General features: G+C 41.2%; 1 protein-coding gene and 1 long non-coding RNA gene across 9 annotated transcripts in view; both read left to right on the top strand.

The window, feature by feature from the left end:
- Positions 1-18,848, top strand: part of LOC133266610 (uncharacterized) — a 371,798-nt gene that overhangs the window by 212,800 nt on the left and 140,150 nt on the right. The gene's annotated exons all lie outside the window — the stretch shown is intronic.
- Positions 1-18,848, top strand: part of GRHL2 (grainyhead like transcription factor 2) — a 70,587-nt gene that overhangs the window by 38,360 nt on the left and 13,379 nt on the right. For 3 of the 5 annotated variants that reach the window (XM_061447992.1, XM_061447989.1, XM_061447988.1), the window contains 5 exons: positions 6,288-6,446; positions 12,368-12,455; positions 12,543-12,682; positions 14,890-14,921; positions 16,314-16,408. In XM_061447992.1, coding sequence (XP_061303976.1) covers positions 6,288-6,446; positions 12,368-12,455; positions 12,543-12,682; positions 14,890-14,921; positions 16,314-16,408 — 514 coding nt within the window. The remainder of the gene's footprint in view (positions 1-6,287; positions 6,447-12,367; positions 12,456-12,542; positions 12,683-14,889; positions 14,922-16,313; positions 16,409-18,848) is intronic. The other 2 variants (XM_061447990.1, XM_061447991.1) reach the window with 2 other exon arrangements.

Below are 18,848 nucleotides of genomic sequence, written 5' to 3'. Positions count from 1 at the left end.
CAAGGCGACAAGCAGTCCCTGGCCTTCTGGCAGAGCAGAGTTGGGCCTTGCACATCCTTATCTTTTTCTAGAGCAACATCCTTTTGTGCTGGGGCCGTTGTTTAGAGGTCACTCTGAGGCTTGTGGTTCAGAGCAGGACACAGGGAAATGAGGGGAAAGGTCCACAGCCATGTCCAACTCTTCCTTATGCTTCTTATGCACAAACATACTGTGTGGCTAGGAAGTGAGGTAGAGAAGGCTGTCTGGAGACCTCGTAGCAGCCTTCCACTATCTGAAGAGGGCCTATAATGATGCTGGGGAAGGACACTTCATTAGGGACTGTAGTGATAGGACAAGGGGTAACGGGTTTAAACTTCAACAGGGGAAGTTTAGACTGGATATAAGGAGGAAGTTCTTTACTGTGAGGGTGGTGAGGCACTGGAATGGGTTGCTCAAGGAAGCTGTGAATGCTCCATCCCTGGTGGTGTTCAAGGCCAGGTTGGAGAGAGCCTTGGGTGACATGGTTTAGTGTGAGGTGTCCCTGCCCATGGCAGGGGGGTTGGAACTAGATGATCTTAAGGTCCTTTCCAACCCTAACGATTCTATAATTCTATGATTCAATGAAGAACACTTTATGTACAGTCCATCTTTGTTTTTGCTCCCATTATTTACTTTATGTATAAATATGCAACATTTATGGGCAAGGTGATTTGTTGGCTGCCTTTGGTTTAACCTGAATGCTATGTCTGGTATTTTTAAAAGGGTTCTTTAAACATGATGAGGAAACAAACAGCAGTTTACCAGGACTGGCTAACTTTTTAACCACCTTTTAAAAGTCTTTTCATGATATGCTAGAAGGTAGTTAGTTGCCTTGCTGATGCCCTACAGAAGATTTGCTACAGCATCTGGCTGGTTGACAAAGTTCTAGTGGAGGCTTTTGAACAGAGAGATTAGTTTTGTTTTTGATAGACCTATATCTGCCTCCTTGCATTCTTACTGCTGACAGAAATTAGTTTGCAAGAAAGATAATTAAGAACCAGAAATCTCCTGGTCAAAGGTGACTATCTTTGTCATAAATCATGCCAGCCGTTTGAGATGCATCTTCTCTCTGATTAACACTTCAATAATTTAAAATGATTAGGATGATACTACTTCTGAAACAATATATTAATTGTATATTTTTATGGAAAGCACTTTTTAACCTTAAATTCAAAGTCATCTTAAAGTAGACAAAATTACTTTTCAGTGATACCAAGAAATTACTGATATCTGCTAAGCACTACAATTTAGACATGCACAGAACAGACATTGGTGGATATGTTATTCAGGCAGATGCTGTCACATGCTTTTTAGTGTGTACAGTAGTTGTGTGCTGCATATTTGTTGTGTGTACTTGCATGCAATCACTGTCCTGCTATATTTAACTGATCTTTAATCCAAAGTATGCTGAAGCCTCTGGGAACCTTTCCAGTTATTTAATGAGTTTTGGCACAACCCATACAGTAATAAGCTGTTTTCAATGATTGAGTTATTTTCAGGATTAGGTTTTTGGATACTGTGGGCCAAAGTGAGCTATGATACCAGTGGGCAAAACGGTAAAATCAAGCTTATAGAGCAGCACAGTTTCTACCAATAATTCGTATTGTGGCAATTCATATTTCTTTAATGTTGGTAGTGTTGCTAAGGTCAGGTTTTGACTAGTATAAGAATTATTCTTAATTAATTTCCTTCTTAACTTACATCAAATTTCATATAATTAGGAAGGAAATTAACGTTTTCTCTACTCAAAATTTAAAGGTTGGAGGAAAAGATACTTCATTTTGGGCAGCTAGTACTAGAAATTATGTAGGATTAGACTTTGCAGCTGCTTTATTAAACCATGTCTGTGTATGCAAGCGTGCATATATAATATATATGTAAGTATATATATTATATAATGCCAGGCAATATATATACACGCACAATGTATCTATTAAAGAAGAGTTAACCTGTGGTAGCAAATAATGTTGAAATTTCAGTGTGTACAAATGGCTTGGTAAGTATATATCTGAGATTCAAGGCAAATGGCATTTTTATGTAGTTGCCAGGGTGGGGTGTGGGTTGAGGAAGCTTCAAAAGAGTAGTGTAAACATTTGCTGGAGACATTTGTATTGAAATAAAACAAAGGTCTTAGCTTTGTATGGGATTTATAAGGTAACGGCTGGCAGGAGAAACTATAAAACCACACTTTTTGTGTATATGAGGGGAATGATGGGATTGATGTTAGTCATTTGAGAGACAAGTCATTTAACTCTTCGCTGTTACAGTCTGGAGGGATGAACCATTTCAAAATAGGATTTTGCAAAGACCCATCACCCATGCCTAGATTCAATGCATTGCCATAGAATCAATGCAATTTCCAGTAGTCAGTGGAGAAATTGTTTCAAGTTTCTGGTTTTGTGCTGTAACACACTTTTCCCTCCTTTCTGCTCTTGGCTCTTCCTGAGACAGTGAGAGCCAGAAATGTAAATATGTAAATAGTAATAAAAGGCTTATATTAGAAGTTTCGTAACAATAGACCTTTAAAGTGTATAAGCTCAGAGACCACAGCAGGAGTCATGTTGGCTGGATTAAATGATAAAAGGGGAAATGCATTTCTGAGTCTTGCTTTCTCTTAAGACATGTTACTGTGTTTGTGTCTTGTACATCACTAATTATGCTGCAGTATTTAACAAACAGTCAGTAATTCACATAATAACAGCTACACTTTGGAGGAACGCCTTCCCTGAAAGAGACAGTGCTTTTTCTAGACAGGCTCTAAACCAAACAGAAGAGTTGTCGTTATCTTAGGCCACTTTTGAAACTTTCTCAGGCACCAGATGTTTCTCCAAATGATTTTTTTCATTGCCAATGGCATGCCTGAGCTGGAGACTAGATGGGTGGAACTCTGTCATTAATTGCTCTAATCTAAGATATGCTGACATTAAATAAAAAGAGACATCACTATAACTACAACCCAAATGTATTCCCAATAGCAAAACATTGCTAAAATCTAGTTTGCACAGGAAAAATAAAGTTTGCAAATTAATTCAGGTACAGCTATAGTCACATCCGTTAAAATAGTTCTAAGTCAAGTGTAGGCAGGGCCCTAGGGAAAAAAAAGTAGTGATTTCTATTCCTGCTACAGTTATTTCTACTTAACTCTACGTTTTCTAGCTGTTTAACTGTACTATGCAAGAGACCAGAGCAAGGAGGACCTTAATCCTGGATGTTTTCCAGGAGAGGTAGAGGAGGACTGCATCTTTTCTGTGGCTGCCAGTGGGGTTGTTTTGCTCATTGTTGCATTGAGTGTATGAGTATTAAGGACAGAAGCTGCAAAGGAAGGGAAGATGGGGGTTGTAAAGGGCAAAGCAGGCTGTGCTTGGACAGGTGGGTTAAAATCATTGCTGCTTAGAGCAGGTGGCATGTCTTGGTTACTGCTTTGGGGAGATGAAGGTTTCCGGTCTGAACAGGGGACTGTCCAGATGGTTCTCCAGGTCCTGTTCACCACAGGAGGCTGCTGCACCATGGTGTTAAAACCGGTGCAAATCTTCAGTCATTCAAAATATAAAACCAAATCCAAACAAAACCTAAAATAAACTTTATAACAGAACTTAGGCCCTCTTGCCCTTCCGTTTGCACAGCCCCTCCATTTTCCAAATCCAAAGTCAGTGTTGTGCTTTACAGGAAAGCTAGCAGAAGATTGTGTGGAGACAGAAATTTTTCCCCAAAATAAATGATCTGTGTTAATTCAAATCCATCTGTCTGTGAGGTGCAGATGATACGACAGGAAGTATAGTGCACTTCATGAGCATGAACCTAAGTCACTGCTCCTCAGGGAGGTCCTGATGCATTGCAGTGTTGGACAAGGATATTGAATCTTACAGCATCAATCTATTATTCATGCTGAATAATCTGTTGTTGCTGTATGGAGACTCTGGAAACGACAGTCTGTCTTTCCTAGCCACTTCTATTCTGCTCTGTGTTTCTGGAGGCAGCAGAAGAGATGACACACCGTGTATGTAGTTGATTACAGTGGGACAAGATCTTTCTTTTACTTCTCTGCTGAGCGTGCAGCAAAGGTAGTTGATGCACAAACTGCTGGTTAGGTGCAAAGCCTGCACATCCCCTCTCACATTTTAACGTACAGTTTGAAACTCCCTTGTGCACAAGTATGGGCTAAAGTATTCACTGAGATACTTTTGCTAAAGTATGGGCTAAAATATTTATTAGATTCTGTTTTATGTCAGACCTCATTCCACTGCTGTGTCTTCAGGCACAGTTTAAAGCGTTGCTGACACTGTAAAGGAGTCTGAAGGCTAATGAAAATTCAGGCCATCGTATTTCAAAGGTATATGCACCCATAGCCATGCTTACCTTTGGAGCTGGAGACCAAGTTGTAATATGAAACAGAAGTAACACTATCAGCTTCAAAATCAGAGTTTCACCTAGGGCCCTTCCCCACCTCCCTCCTTTCCCCGAAGTTAAAGTTCAACTATTTCATTTGTAAATGCAGGTCTGTGATACAATCAGAAGCAGAAATGCAGAGGGGCCATTAGCTCAGTCAGGCAAACAAGCTGCTCAGGCTCCATCATAAAAAAACCCTGACTGTAATGTTAACTTCTGCCATTAGGGTAAAGTATTCCAACCCCCTGCCCCTCCCAGCCCTATCAGGGCCCTTTATTCTCAGCTGTCTTTCTCTTTCTGGTATATTCTGGTCACTCAAACTGTTGGTTTGGTTTGGTTTCCCTGCTTGTGAATGGGAAGAGGTTCCTTCATGCTCACCCTTCCTGAATCCTCCCAGAGCCCAGGCACCTGTTGGATTCCCCTTTGCCCAGCAAGATGTGCATCAGGTCTGTTTGAGAGACCTGTTTGAGATCCCTTCCTGAGTGTACTTATTCTGCTGGAGCAGGTTTCACATCATCCTGGTTCAGGCTGTACATAGTGGTAGTTTTCTCTGTCCTTTTCCTTAGTTCACAGTTTCAGTGGGTTTTTTTGTTTGTTTCTTTCTTTCTTGTTTTTTTTTTTTTTAAATTGAAAGTGAAAAGTAGAGTTGGGTCAATACATAATTGGCCCAAATTACTGTGTAGTGCGTATATTCCTCACTGGAAGAATAGCTGTATTTTTAATCCAGTTTCATCTCTCAAGTTTCATGCACACTATCCTGACTGAAAGATACCAGTGATACTCAGTTCACAATGCTTACTTTGCATGAGAATAGTCCTTGGGAGACTTGGTGGTGGGAGACCCTTCTCCCAGGACCTGTACTAACACATGGCAGATGACACAAAGCTTGTCCCGTGGTAAGATGGAGATTAGAGGAGAGGAGCTGACTAATGGATATCAGCGCACAAGTTGTAGAAGAAAAGCATGCTGTGGATTTTGGAAGGAAAAGCAGGCAGTGCGGTTGCCAGGAATGGAGGGCAGTGTCAAGCTGTGTTGCTGCTACAGGGTAAAAAGACTTTTGAGAAGAGGTAGGAAGTAGTTTTATGAATGCTTGAGAAGTTCCTCCCCAGTTTGAAAGACAGGGTGAAATGCAGTTTTGAAATTGAAGACTGACAGTGAAGGACACAAAGTAAAGATCAGGAGTGTCTTGATGAGCTGAAGGAAGTGGCTGATGAGAGGGTGAAAACAGTTTGTAAAATAATAAAAAAAAAAAAGGTTAGGACTTGTTTTTGCCACACTGAATTTGAATTGTGAGCTGTCAGAAGAGCAAACCAGACCAAAGGACAAGTGGAAAGGATGACACAAATGATCTTGCTATTTCTATATTAGCAAATAGTACAAACATACAGAACGCGCCTGTAGAGTGAAACAAGTCAGGGCTAAAGACCTGACATTCACATGAGGTGCATTTTAGGAGGTTTTATTTCAGATTTTCTTTAGTCAGTTCCCAAAGACTGAGCAACCACTAGCACCTGGCGCATGTAAGGTGTACTCCTAGGACACATCTCCTGGTCTGACTCTTCCACAAAGAATCCAGATCATGCACTCTGAGCTCCCAGGTGTGAACCAAAGCATGGTAAGTCGGGACAATCAAATGATTCACCTCAAATATGAGCTTCTGATCCAAATGGAAGCACTGACACATGCCTCCAAAGTTTCTCCTTCTTCCTATTGTGGTAGCATCTTTGCTGGACTTGGGACAGAAGCAGAGAATAAATGTGTGGATTGCCAGTGTGGGTCATAGATGGGGGTATATGCTTTTATTTTCTTATTTGTTGTCATGTGTTTCCTAAGTTTAATGGTTGTTTGCATCACATCTTAAAAATAATCTCTCTGGCACACAGATTTTCATCACAGTGAATTGCTTGAGCACAGACTTCTCCTCTCAAAAAGGAGTAAAGGGACTTCCTTTGATGATTCAGATTGATACATACAGCTACAACAACCGCAGCAATAAACCCATCCACAGAGCCTACTGCCAGATCAAGGTTTTTTGTGACAAGGTAAGTGGAAAGCACAGTTGCCACAGATAGAGGAAGAACCTTGTTACACAGTTTGTTATTGCTATATTTTAGACCTAATTAAATGGTCTTTCTTTCCCTAAAGAATTGTGTTTCATGGTAGAATTTGGACCATAAATCTAAGAGATCATCATGTAATTATTTTACTGCTTTTTTTGATTTTATTTTTTTGGCTCTGATTCCTCACCTTGTAAGGACAGTTGGACTGCTTAAGGACAGGATGCTGCAGGTCATGATATAAGAATATCAGAAAAGTGAGAATGTACAAATGTAAAGATCCCTACTTGGTAGGTCAGTGCTGATCATATACTTGCACAAGTGTCAATCTGATGTTACCCCTTCTGGCTCCAATAGCCAGAATAAGTAAATGTGGTGGAGAGGTCTCTGACAGAGAAATGTACCTTCCAGTAAAGGCCTGCTAAGCTCTCTTTTATAATACAGTGGAAAACTGATGCATTACCTAATGCAACTGTTTGAAGGGGTTTTCCCACTTGATTACAAGCCGTTGTTTTGGAAGCTTCAATGAGACTTTTATATTGCTAGGATTTTCTTATTAAAAGTAAACTACAAACTATATTAGCAGTTCCCATTTTGTAGTTCAGTAATTGTTAACTTTTTTCTGTTTTGCACTCCCTCTTGCAAAATTTTCTTCCTTTACATTTCCCTACTTCTGTTTAAGATTTTTCAGCACCAAAACATAGATCATGCCTTAATGAGTCTGACTACTTAATGAGGAGTGTCAGGTCAGCTGTCAGTGATGATTCTTAGAAGTGAGTGTGGCCACATTTCAGCTGCGTTTAACACCTGCCAGCCGATGACCTTAGACCTGCTGGGAAAGGTCTTTCAGTGGGGAGCTGCTGCCTGGATTCTAGTCAAGGTTCAGGGATTCAGGAGCCTGCATCTATTTAAGTGACTTGGAAATTTATCCAAATTAGTCTTGCCATCTTACAGACAGGAACAGAAAGGCAAAAGGCCATGCCCCAGGCAATACGTAGCATTAACTTTTTAATGGAAAGGGTAAAAGTTCAGCTGTTCCAGCTCTTTCTGCTGCTGCTCCTTTCCCTTTCAGAGTTCATTCCCCTGTTGCTGTCTTGACAAGGGGATCTTGAGGACTAATCAGTCAGTTGTGTTAGTGGAGCAAAAACTTTGAAAGTAATGAATGTAAATGTATGCACTGAGGTCTTCTTGCAGTCAAAATGTTATGCTTTCAATTCTAACTTTGAATGTCAAATATTTAGAGATTTGAAGCTACAGCTGGATGTTAAAAGCTCAGTAAATATCAAAGTAACGAGTCATTTTCATCTACCTGTTTTTGAAAAGCAATTAGGAAAATCTGAATTATTTAAAAAAGGAAGGAAATTCAGAGCACAAACTCATCAAGGGTGACCTGTAGACACAACTGATGGAGATTTTCAATAATACATGTTCATTGCATCTATTTGCTTAATTGGTACTTCAGATATCCAGCAGGAAATGAATGTTGAGTCTTTTAATCAACACTGATTCAAAGTAGAAGAAAAAGATCACAGGGGTAGTTAAAACATTATCCACATCTAAACTATATTGAGAATGGGAACTAGAGGACTCAAGGGTGTTGATAATGGGATATGTATCTGTCTAATATAAATGTATACATGCACACAGAGCTTTTTAACTTAATGCGCGGCTGAAAATGAGTTGAATGAATGGAAATTATCAAGGTCAATTCACATAACAGTTAGTGCTAATTGGCACTGGGAAGGAGACGGAGGCGTTCTTCTCCCCTCTCATGCTGCTGTATCTTTACCGACACTGTTTGTCTCTGTGCTTTTGTAAGTAAATAAATGGTTGGAGAATTCACTTGCTGGTGGCACTGGGAGACGTGATCGAGCTCAGAGGAAGGTAGCTCATGGAGTGGGTGCCCTCATCTTCCCAAGGTGCCAAAATAAAACCCTGGCACTGGTGAAAGCGCTGCTAAACTCGCCCTCTAGTGACAGGACAGGGTGTGCTGTTTGTTTGAGAAAGGCCGTGAAGCTGAGGCAATTATTGCCCGGCTCTTTCTCATGATCAAATAAAGAAATATTTTGGGGCCACTAAAAAAAAAAAAAACAACAACCAACCAACCATAAACACCCCCCCAAATAAACAAAAAAAAAACCACCCCAAAATCCACCAGCAAACATACAATATTTTTTATACATTTTGAGAGTGTGAATTCCACCGTTATAACCCAGTCTGACAACCCTGAAGAGAAGGTGGTGAGAAAAGTGCCTGATTTATTACAATCATCTGGATCAGAGGAAGTGTGCAGTAAATTCCTCCCACCTAAGTACTGAAATGTATCTTAGTTTTAAATGTGGAAGAAAAAAAATGTTTCTGTGCCTGACAGTGTTCTTGCAAATGGTGTTTCTGCAGCGATGGTGCCTCTTTAGGAGCACCAGGCACATTTGTATGTTAACTTGAATAAATCACAGGCAGAGGTGTCCAGTTTTCAAGAAACAGTTGCTGATAAATCAATGTCTTCTAGCTGAAATGCAGTGTAGCTGTTGTGGAAAGAGTACCCCTGAAGAAATAAACCTGGATTTAGCTGAGTGGTACATATATATATATATATATATATATATATATATATATATATATATGTAGTATTAGTATTTACTCAAGCAGTTGCTTAAATTTAGTATTCATTTACATGTAAACTAGAGAGTAGCGCCGCCTCAGACCTTGTGTGTGCTTTGTGACATAAATGTATGAGATAAAGACTTCAAAGGTTGTAATTGTGTGCTTGCTTGCTATTTATTCTCCAGTCTTTTGTCTGTGTTATTTTCCAGTAGATTATCTTCAAAGCAACTGGTACAGTGCACATCTTATTTGTCAGTGCTAATTCTCTCTGCCCTTGCAGTCTTTTTATCATGTGCAGATCACTGATGCTGCATATGATAAGAAAATACAGTTTTTATTCCTTAAGTAGGTTGTCAGGGAAACTTGCTACCAGGCTTATTTATATTTATATATTGCAAGATGCTTTAGCCACTGTGTGAGAAGGAACTAGGGATTCAGAGATATTTTGATTTTTCTATATGTGATTAACTTTGCTGAAAAGAACCAGAAGCATTTGGCTTGGCAAATACAACGTTCCAAAATCAAATAAATGAATCCTCTTTTCTTTATACAGTTCCTGCCATCTTGTCTTCAGTGTGGATTGTCACAGAGAAAATGGATTATCGTAGCATATTGAGCAAGTCTAATTGCCTATTAAGCTTTAGAGAGAAGGCTGAAGTCTATGTGCCTTTCCTACCAGATGTGGAGTGCTGTGGCCTTGAACTAGGAACAGGTGTACACATGAGCTTCATAATGGTCGAGGGAGTGGTACTTATGATGATAAAGGCTTTGGTAGGCTGGAGCTACGATGCAAAACGTAAGCTTAAGTGAGTCTAAAGCTTAAGGGACTTGGAAAAAAGGTATTTAGAATCAGCTGATATTCATAGGCTGTGTTTTTCTGATGGCTTGTAGCAGAAACACTTGTGTTTATACTAGGTCCATGCATCAATGAAAAAAAATCAAAAATTCATTCAGTTTGACTGGTTGGAGTCTAATTTATAGTTCCCTATGACTGGGTTATTTCTTTTGTCCTGAAGATATGCACATTCTGATTTACTAGATATGTGTCAGATAGCTCAGCTGTGAAAACTCTCCAGCAGAAATGCTCCTGTATGCAAAAACCTGATTGTGGTCTATTGTCTCAGCCCCTACAGCAATAATGTACGTTGTGTAGACTTGGCTGGCCCCTGCACTGTGCTATGTGGAATGCTCCTAGCTCAGAAGGGCTGGTAGGTAGTTTTGTGGGTATGGAGTTGCTGTATTTGTAAAGTGACTGTGGCACAAATGAGCACTGGCAGGTGGGAATGGCTGCCCTGCTTGGAGACTGCCTGCCCCCCAGGGGAATTGGGGGTGTCTTGCCTTGGATGAGTGAAGACAAAGGTGTGAAGCTTTACCAAGGTCATAGCTACAGTGTGTATAAAAAACCCCAGTAAAACATATACTCTATTGTATATAAAAAGGCTGAGTCCTCCTCAGTTTCTGCTTTCCTGAGAGGAAACTTGCGCTTGCTGCCATGCACAAAATAACTTTCACACTTCATCCTGCTGCCTGAGAGCAGCAGCATGGCAGCACTGAGGTAGGGCTGTGACCACCTGACAGGGCTGCTGTGCAGCACTGGGCTCTTAAGGATGTGCCTTCTGCAGGACAGAGTCTGTGAGGTATACTTTTACTCCTTTTTGCTAAAGAACAAGTGGCCTTTAAAGACACAAATAGAATCATAGAACTGTTTGGGTTGGAAAGGACCTTAAGATCATCTACTTCTAACCCCCTGCCATGGGCAGGGACATCTTCCACTGGACCAGGTTGCTCAAAGCCCAATCCAACCTTGCCTTGAACATTGCCAGGGATGGGGCAGCCACAGCTTCCTTGGGCAGCCCCGTTCCAGTGCCTCACCACCCTCACAGTAAAGAACTTCTTCCTTATATCCAATCTAAACTTCCCCTGTTTAAATTTTAACCCATTACCCCTTGTCTTATCACTACAGTCCTTATGAATAGTGCCTCCCCAGCATCCTATAGGCCCCCTTCAGATACTGGAAGGTTGCTATAAGGTCTCCAAGAAGCCTTCTCTTCTCCAGGCTGAACAGCCCCAACTTTCTCAGCCTATCTTCATACGGGAGATGCCCTAGAATCAGTTTTGGTAGGGGCAGATCTCTGAATCCCTGAAGTTCCACGGCTGAGGTTAATGACAGCTGGATTGGGTCCTGGGTCTGGAGGCAATGTGTCTGTTAGACGCCTTCATGTTTGTTAAAGAGCCGTTTCTTTCTCCACCTTTTTCAGCCTTTATAGATCTATTGATAGATCACAGCCAAGAGTACACCTTTCCTTACATTCTTTTCCAGCTTGGTTCAATGGCTCATGTGTGAATTTTGCCATCTTGAGTGGATATTTTTGGCTTTCCTTACCTCCCTCCCTGCTTTCTTTTAAAGAAAGTTCTAATTTTAATTTGGAAAAAGATCTTTAATTTTCCATGCTGACTGTCTGGGAGCATATGGATCTTTAATACCCTTCACAATGTGATGATTTGTATTTATAAAGTAAATTAGGAGAACTTCAAAGGAGGTGTTGCTGCTTTTTATGTCAATAACAAGTTTTATTTTCTAAACTTGTTGAGAGTGTATTTACATAACAGAAGCCCGCAACTTCCCAGGAGTTCCTGGACCCTAATAGGGCAGTGCTACATTGCTTTCCAGTTTCTGGAGTGCTTCTCCCAGTTTGAAATTCCTATATTTTTCTGTAGGAGCCTTTGTACTGTTGGCAAGCTGTCAGTTTAGCCTTCCTGCACTGGCAAATCTCAAAGGCCTCTACAAAGCTGGCCACAGTGGAAATATGCCACCCCCAGATGAGGTGGGTGGAGGATTGTTTAGGAAAAAGCTTAGCACAGACATAATCCAAGATGATAGCGTTCCTGCAGGTGTTTTACGTCAGTACATATGCAAGGTATTTGGTCTGAGTGCTCTATCCATTGCAGGGGCGCTTGGCTCAGGATGTCCTATGCACAGGATGTGGTGGCAACAGCCCCATACAGACTGCACACTGCCTGAGCCATCCATCCCATCCCATCCAAGCCAGCATGTGGATATGCTCCTCTTGCTGTTTCCAGTCCTGGGGGGATGCTGGATGTGCCAGCCTGAGTTTTGGGCATTGGTGATCCATCCAAAGGTGGTATATTCCCCACAATCCGGACAGATTTATCTAATGGGATGACCAGTCTCTATTTCAGCATTTCTGATGTGTGTTGCTGTAGTGCCAGGCATTGCAGGGTACAACGTTCACAGTGGTTCCTCTTTGGATAATATCTGTGGGTTGTTTTTTTTGCATCAGGGAGCAGAAAGGAAAATCAGAGATGAAGAAAGGAAGCAGAACAGGAAGAAAGGCAAAGGCCAGGCATCTCAAGCCTCGTGTAATAACTGTGAGTAAGATGTGCCTTTCTGGTTTGGGACTAAGTCACACTTAACATGCCTTCTCTCATAACCATGTTGCTGTGTGATCCTCCTAGCAGCAGAAGGGAAGTTGAGTGCACTCTCTCTGCAAAAAAAGAGTGATATCACCTTCTTCAAAACAATGGCTGACCTGGATTCCCAGCCAGTTCTCTTCATACCGGATGTTCACTTTGGAAACCTACAAAGAACTGGACAGGTAGGAAATGATAATGAGAACTGGACAGGTAGGAAATGATAATGAGAGGAGCCAGTGCCCACTTGCTGTCTGGCTCTTGTGCTCTGAGGCAGGGTTTAGGAAAATAAATCACTGTTCCCAGGGACCCCTTGTTTGAGCTCTTGTTTTGGTAAATGTAGCTCCTGGTGAGTCACTTAAAAAGACCTTACAAAAGACAAGTGCCTTTCTAAGTTCTGAGTGAGAAAAAGGAGTTTATGCTTCATTAAAAACCAACTGGTTTGTGTTTGTTATGGTTTTGACCTTCTTTTGCTAAGAAGGAAGAATGAAAGAGTCAGAAATTTTGAAAGAAGAGGTTGTGACTGAAAGTGAATGTGCTATATGGCTTGATGAGATAAAGTGCCACCTTGTGGTAGCAGTGATCCCCCTCCCTGTCCCTACGGAACGCAAAGACCAAGCTCTTACATGTGTAAGGAGGTCCAGAGGAGGCTCACGAAATACCACTGCCCATTTTGTGTCAGCATCACCTGGAGATCTGGGAATTTCTTGGAAGAAAATGTTTTCACTCTACAAAGTAAAAATCTCTCATGCTAATGTTAATATTCAGTATTGGCAGTCATTATCACCAGTAAATGTGAAGAAGTCTTGGATGACTTGACTTTTTAAGACATGCTTTATTACTTGCTGGGAAATTGCAAACCTGAATTGAAGGGTCAACTCTGGCATTTTTTTGAATATGAACCTGATATTTATTGACAACTTGGAGAACAGAATGAGACCTTTATGCATGTGTTTATAAAGACAAATAATAGATGAGGAAATTTTATATGCGTCTTGCTGCCAAATATTAAAATAATGAAGTTTAAATGATAGTGAGTGTTAGAATTGTCATTTATTTTAAAGCAGTGAGATTTGTGGTAGAGCGAAGCACAGGGAGTGCAGACACTGCAGTCACAGCTGTCACTGATTGACTCTCCAAACTTGGAAAGACACCCACTCACATACATATCAGTGCTGGTACCTTCTGTCCTCATGACTTTCAAACCAGAATGTGGATTTGTCTCAAAACAGGGGAAGGTGGAAGCATTCCTTGGTATATATAATCCTGTAAATAATTTTCTAAACTAACTGGAAGATGCCCTTGTTTGCTAGCTCTTGAGCAATGTTCAATCCTGTCTCTTTTGCTGCTGTAGAAGTTGAAGTTTTGGCATTCTTGCAGTCCTGAGCTTGCCAATTTAATTGTATATTAGTTAACATAAGAATGATGTAGTATGATAACAGTTTACTATTTATGAATGTTCTATTATGAAAGTGTAGCCACTTTCAGGTCCTGATCACAGAATGAGTTACAGACCTCAACTTTGCATACACATGGGTCTGAGCTATCTTCATTGTACAGGTTCAGAAGCGAAGAGCTGTGTGTGCTCTTGAGTGTTCCCAGCACAAGTGCTGGAACCTGCCTGAGATTCCCTGCTCTGCCCCAGCAGAACATGGGGTTCCGGTGCCCTGCTTTGCCCCATGCTTGCACAGTAACTCAGCAGCTGGAATGCTGGCGCTATTGTTGGTGCACACCCTCGGTGCAGGCACGTTGTGAGGAACTTGACTGATTGTTCTGTAAACCTTTTGGCAACAGACTGTGATTTTATGCCTCCCCTGCTGTTAGCTGCATTTGCTGCTGTTGTCAGTTTGGTCTCAATGACTGTGAGCTATACTGATTTGCAGAAAACAATGGTCAGGACTTGAGCTTCTGCCCACAGCACAGTTCTGCTACAGTTCAGCTCTGCATTAGTAATTGTATTTCCATTAGGGCTGTAGTTTATATGTTAGTCTTTATAGTTTAATTAGATTTTCAGACAATGTTAAATACATACAAAAAGCTTGTGAGTGTTGTGGCTATAATTGTATTAGGTGTAATTCAGGTGAGCTGTGATCTAATTTAGAGGATCGTAAAATAGCTGGGAAAATGATATAAACCAGGGAGAGGGCAATGTCTGTCAAAATGCTTCAGTATTTTTCCACTAGATGATATTCAACAGCAGTGGTTTTAAGCTACACTTTTTCCAGATCACAATCAGAGCTAGAGATGTTTGTATTTTATAGAAGGAAAAGTATTTTTAACAGATAAACTGCAAACCACTTGTTATCTTTTCTCCCTTTTGAAGTTATTCTGATAAGCAGGTGTCTGAGTTTTGGGAGTAACTGTTTGTTTTTTTATTTCCCCACCCTTCTAGGTTTACTATAATACAGATGATGAGAGAGAAGGGTAAGACATCTGTTGTTTCACAAACTTTGCAGTTAGCAGTTCAAACTCATAGAAAGCAGACACAAAACATGAAATCAGATAAAGCTGCTCCCCTTTCTCCCCCTATGTTCCCCACGTGCTAACAGTAGGTGAATAATATGGAGAACTGGTAGAAGGAGGTTTATTTTATAGTAACTTTGTTTTCCTTCAGGTGAGCTGGCTGCTTTTTATATCTGTTTTTTTATTACATTTCCAAGTGAAACATTTTAAAGAACCCCAAGGTTCAATACAGGGACAAGACAATGTATTTGATAATAAAATACTTACATATATAAATGAAGTGCTGAATTTCTGAAAGCATTCCTGAAAGCTGTTTACCAGTGCACATGTACACATGTGTGTCTGTATGCAACAAACAGTAACTGCAGAGAGAATACCCAAGTGTTCCAGAAGAGGAAATCCTGGGAAGGGAGATGGTTGGAAATGGAAGCATCCATATTTGGCTTTGGAGGGACTGGAGGAATTGCATGAAGTCCCTGAAATAGTTATGAAATAAAGGCCTTAACATGTGTGGCTAAAGTTCAGCTAGTGTTAACTGCAATGTGTGCAAGCTTGAATCCTGAGTGAGCACCCTCAAATCTGAGAGCGTGGAGTAACGTAAACTTGGACTCACGTAAGCCTCCAAGTGTCCTGTGGCTGGGATTGGCCAGGCACCTGAAGCTAGCATTGACTTGAAAACACGAGGCCCTTTTTCTTCTTTTATGAAGCTAATGTTGTTCATAAGGCTCACAGTGGAATGAGGGAAACAAAGGGTTTGAACTAAGCACATTGGTTCAGTTCTCTCCTCCAACACTGAAAGGAGGCAACGAGTTCTGCCAGAGTTCTGCCAAGGGGAGGGGGCAGCTGTAGTGCCTTCAGCCTTCAGCTTCCCCAGCAGAGTGTTTCACAGCTTTGGGGTGGATCTGGCCCAGCATGTTATTGCTTTCGAACTTGCTGGCATGTATGGTCTTTGATATTAGAAATACTGCTGGTGTAACCTGAGACTGTCTCCTTGACCCCACGGAGAAAGTGAATCAATGTGTAAATGTGGGTTCAGCTCCTTAGCTGTTTCTTTCCCCCGCCCCCTTCCCTCAATATTTAAACAGTTGAGGGCCTTTGGGGTTTTCAAAATAGTATGTAATGTTGGAATGTATTTCTCTGTCACCTGTCCCAGCCAATCAGTTTGAGAGGGCTGGAGAGTTCAGTTGAACATCAAAAGCTAAATCCTTGCATTCTCTGGTCTGGTGCTGCTTGAGTATCTAGTGGGGTTTTTGCCAGAGTACAAAGTGAGTCATGACTGCTGCTGTTGTGAGTGGGTCTCCTCCCCTGCTGGGAGCACTGTTACTGACATGGTTCCTGTTGTGTGTTTTCTAGTAGCAGTGTCCTGGTCAAAAGGATGTTCCGGCCTGTGGAGGAGGAGTTTGGTCCATCCCCTTTGAAACAAATGAAAGAAGAAGGCCTGAAAAGAGGTAATAATTCTTAACAGCTAGAAATAATGCTATGGTACTCATGACTTCAAGCTGGGAAGGGCAGGTGTGGCTCGGACCAAGTCAGTTTTTAGACGCTAGTCAAATGTGGAGTAGATGGGAGAAGAGATCATTACACCTGCCAGTGTACAAGGAGACATGTAAACAAGTCCTAGTAATGACTTAGAAGCAGAAAACAAATTAGAAAGGACTGTGCTATCTCAAGAAGGGATGAAGACAAAAGTGTATATAAAATATAAAAAAAATGAGAAAGCTTCTTGATCCTTGGCCAAGCTACATAGTTCATAAATGTTCCAGAAGCAAATCTGTGGTTGTCTATTTTTAACTTCTGCTCATCTTTTCTGTTCTGGATGGGATCACAAGCAAATATGCAGGATGCACTGGGTCAAATACAGAGACCTAACGCAGGCAAGCTCCTGCTGACTGCAGACTTGAATTAGACTGAATAAAACCTTAGAAATTTCCTAACAAATTAGAAATATAAGTCATGGAGAGACATCTTCCAGCAGACCTAACTGAATTGTTTAAGAGTTTGCTTCCCTTAACTGTTTTTACTACCCTGAGTGAATATTATGATCATGTTTCATATGCTATACCAATCCCTGTTTTCCAGTCTGCTACAATGAAGCTTAAGTTGAGTAAGTAACATTGAAGCAATGGTTTAGGTATTGCTGCTAAACTTTGCACTAAAGGTAAGGATAAGCTGACAGTGATTTTGTCCACAAAATCTGCTTTGTGTACCCTCACTTTCAGTGCAGTGCTATACGTGACAACTTCCTATACTGCCACAGTTAGACAGCCTGGAGAATATTTGCCATTCCTTCAATCTCATGAGTTCTGTCGTGTATGTTTATTGGAAACTCCAGGATTTTGACCAACTTGTATAACTCAGACTTGCAGATGTTTTGAGGTTTCCACATCGGTTTGTGAGACAACAAAGCAACAAGGTAGAGAAGTGAGCTGAATTGTTCTTAGCTGCACCATTTGTAAGACTCATCTGAGCTTTAGAAACAGTTTCCCATGAGCATTTGCAAAGTTTCTCTGTTGGTTGGGGTGGTGTTCTTGAATGAGGGGAAGCATACAGGATGACAGGATGGAGACTGATTATCTTCCTGGACTAAATGTGAACATATTCTTGTTTTAAATAAATCCTCAATGAATTACGTGAGGTCAGCTAAGTGCAGACTTGCATCTGGCTGACTCAAGGCGTTGACCAAATTCACACTATCAGGGCTCCATCAAGCAGAATTGCACAGCCACAAGGGCTGCATAAGGAACTGTCAGAACTGGAAGCCTGGAATGCTGACTGCAAGAAGGTATTGGTTTGCTTTGATTATTTCTGCCCTTTGCTGTGGTAAGTTGTTTTAATATCATCCAGGATTTGCAACCATTTCAAGGGGAAGATTTCAAAGAAAAAAAAAGTTTTTCACCTAGTGGCAAAACTATGCTAAGTAATTAAATCCAGGACAGGCATGGGAGCAGGGAAGCTGGAGGATGCTCTCTTCACATCCCCTTCCTGTTCAGTGTTTCTTGCAATTTGGACTATGCTGGCTGGAGGCCAAGCCTCTTCCAGCATGGCCTTTGCTCTTTGAACTTCCTGCCACAGGGAATTCTGCATCTGGGATTGTACTGGTAGAGTAAAGCTCAGCTGAATCTGCCCATTTGACAATACTGTCTTTGCCACAGGAATCATCAGGAATTAAAATGTTTTGCTGTTTTTCCCAGGCTTAGCCATACTAGAAGCTCTTTTTGTTCTCCTAGGTTTATTTGGTCCAGCAGAATCAGTAGCTCTTAGAAGAGCAGGTATAGATGGAGCACTGGTGTAATCTTTGAGAGAGAGCAGGTCTGATATGTGAAAATATGCATTAAAAGCAATGTAATTGCAAGGCAGCTCGCTATCGGTAAGTATCACCTGGTGAGGTGTTCAGGTCCTGCTGAAGAACTGAAGTGACAGTGTAAGGCCTCGCCTCTGCCTGATGGACCTAATTGTAGTACTCTCTGGTGGAATCACAAGTATTAAGGAGCAGCATGCAAGAGAACAGATCTAAAGGGGTTTGCAAACCATTGGTAAAACAGGGAACAGGGTTCATATTCTCAGGTAGCTGTGTCTTTGTGGATTATTCCTTCATCTCCTTGACCTCTAAGGGGGATACAAGTGCTCAGTGCAGAAATGTAGAGTATGTTAATCTGCAGCAAGTGTGCAATGCAGCTAGTCACTTAGCTAGACTTGTGACCTGTTCCTGTTTTGAGTTCTCAGAGTTTTCAAATCACTTTCCCTTTTGGATTTCATAGGGAGTTTCCCGTTGATTATAAATCCAGCAGCTGCATTACAGGTCGGGGAGATTTCCAGTCCTCTAGTTCTCAGCTTGAAGAAAGCCATATTTTTGTCTATATATATTGCAAACTGTATTATTAAAAAACC

This window comes from Pezoporus flaviventris, unplaced genomic scaffold (genome assembly GCF_033815535.1).
Source record: "Pezoporus flaviventris isolate CSIRO_AGI_PZ_B2104156 unplaced genomic scaffold, CSIRO_AGI_Pfla_v1 ptg000007l, whole genome shotgun sequence".
In the NCBI taxonomy this organism is placed as follows: Eukaryota; Metazoa; Chordata; class Aves; order Psittaciformes; family Psittacidae; genus Pezoporus; species Pezoporus flaviventris.
The sequence above is the reverse complement of the archived record's forward strand: the minus strand, read 5'-3'. Positions and strand labels throughout refer to the sequence as shown.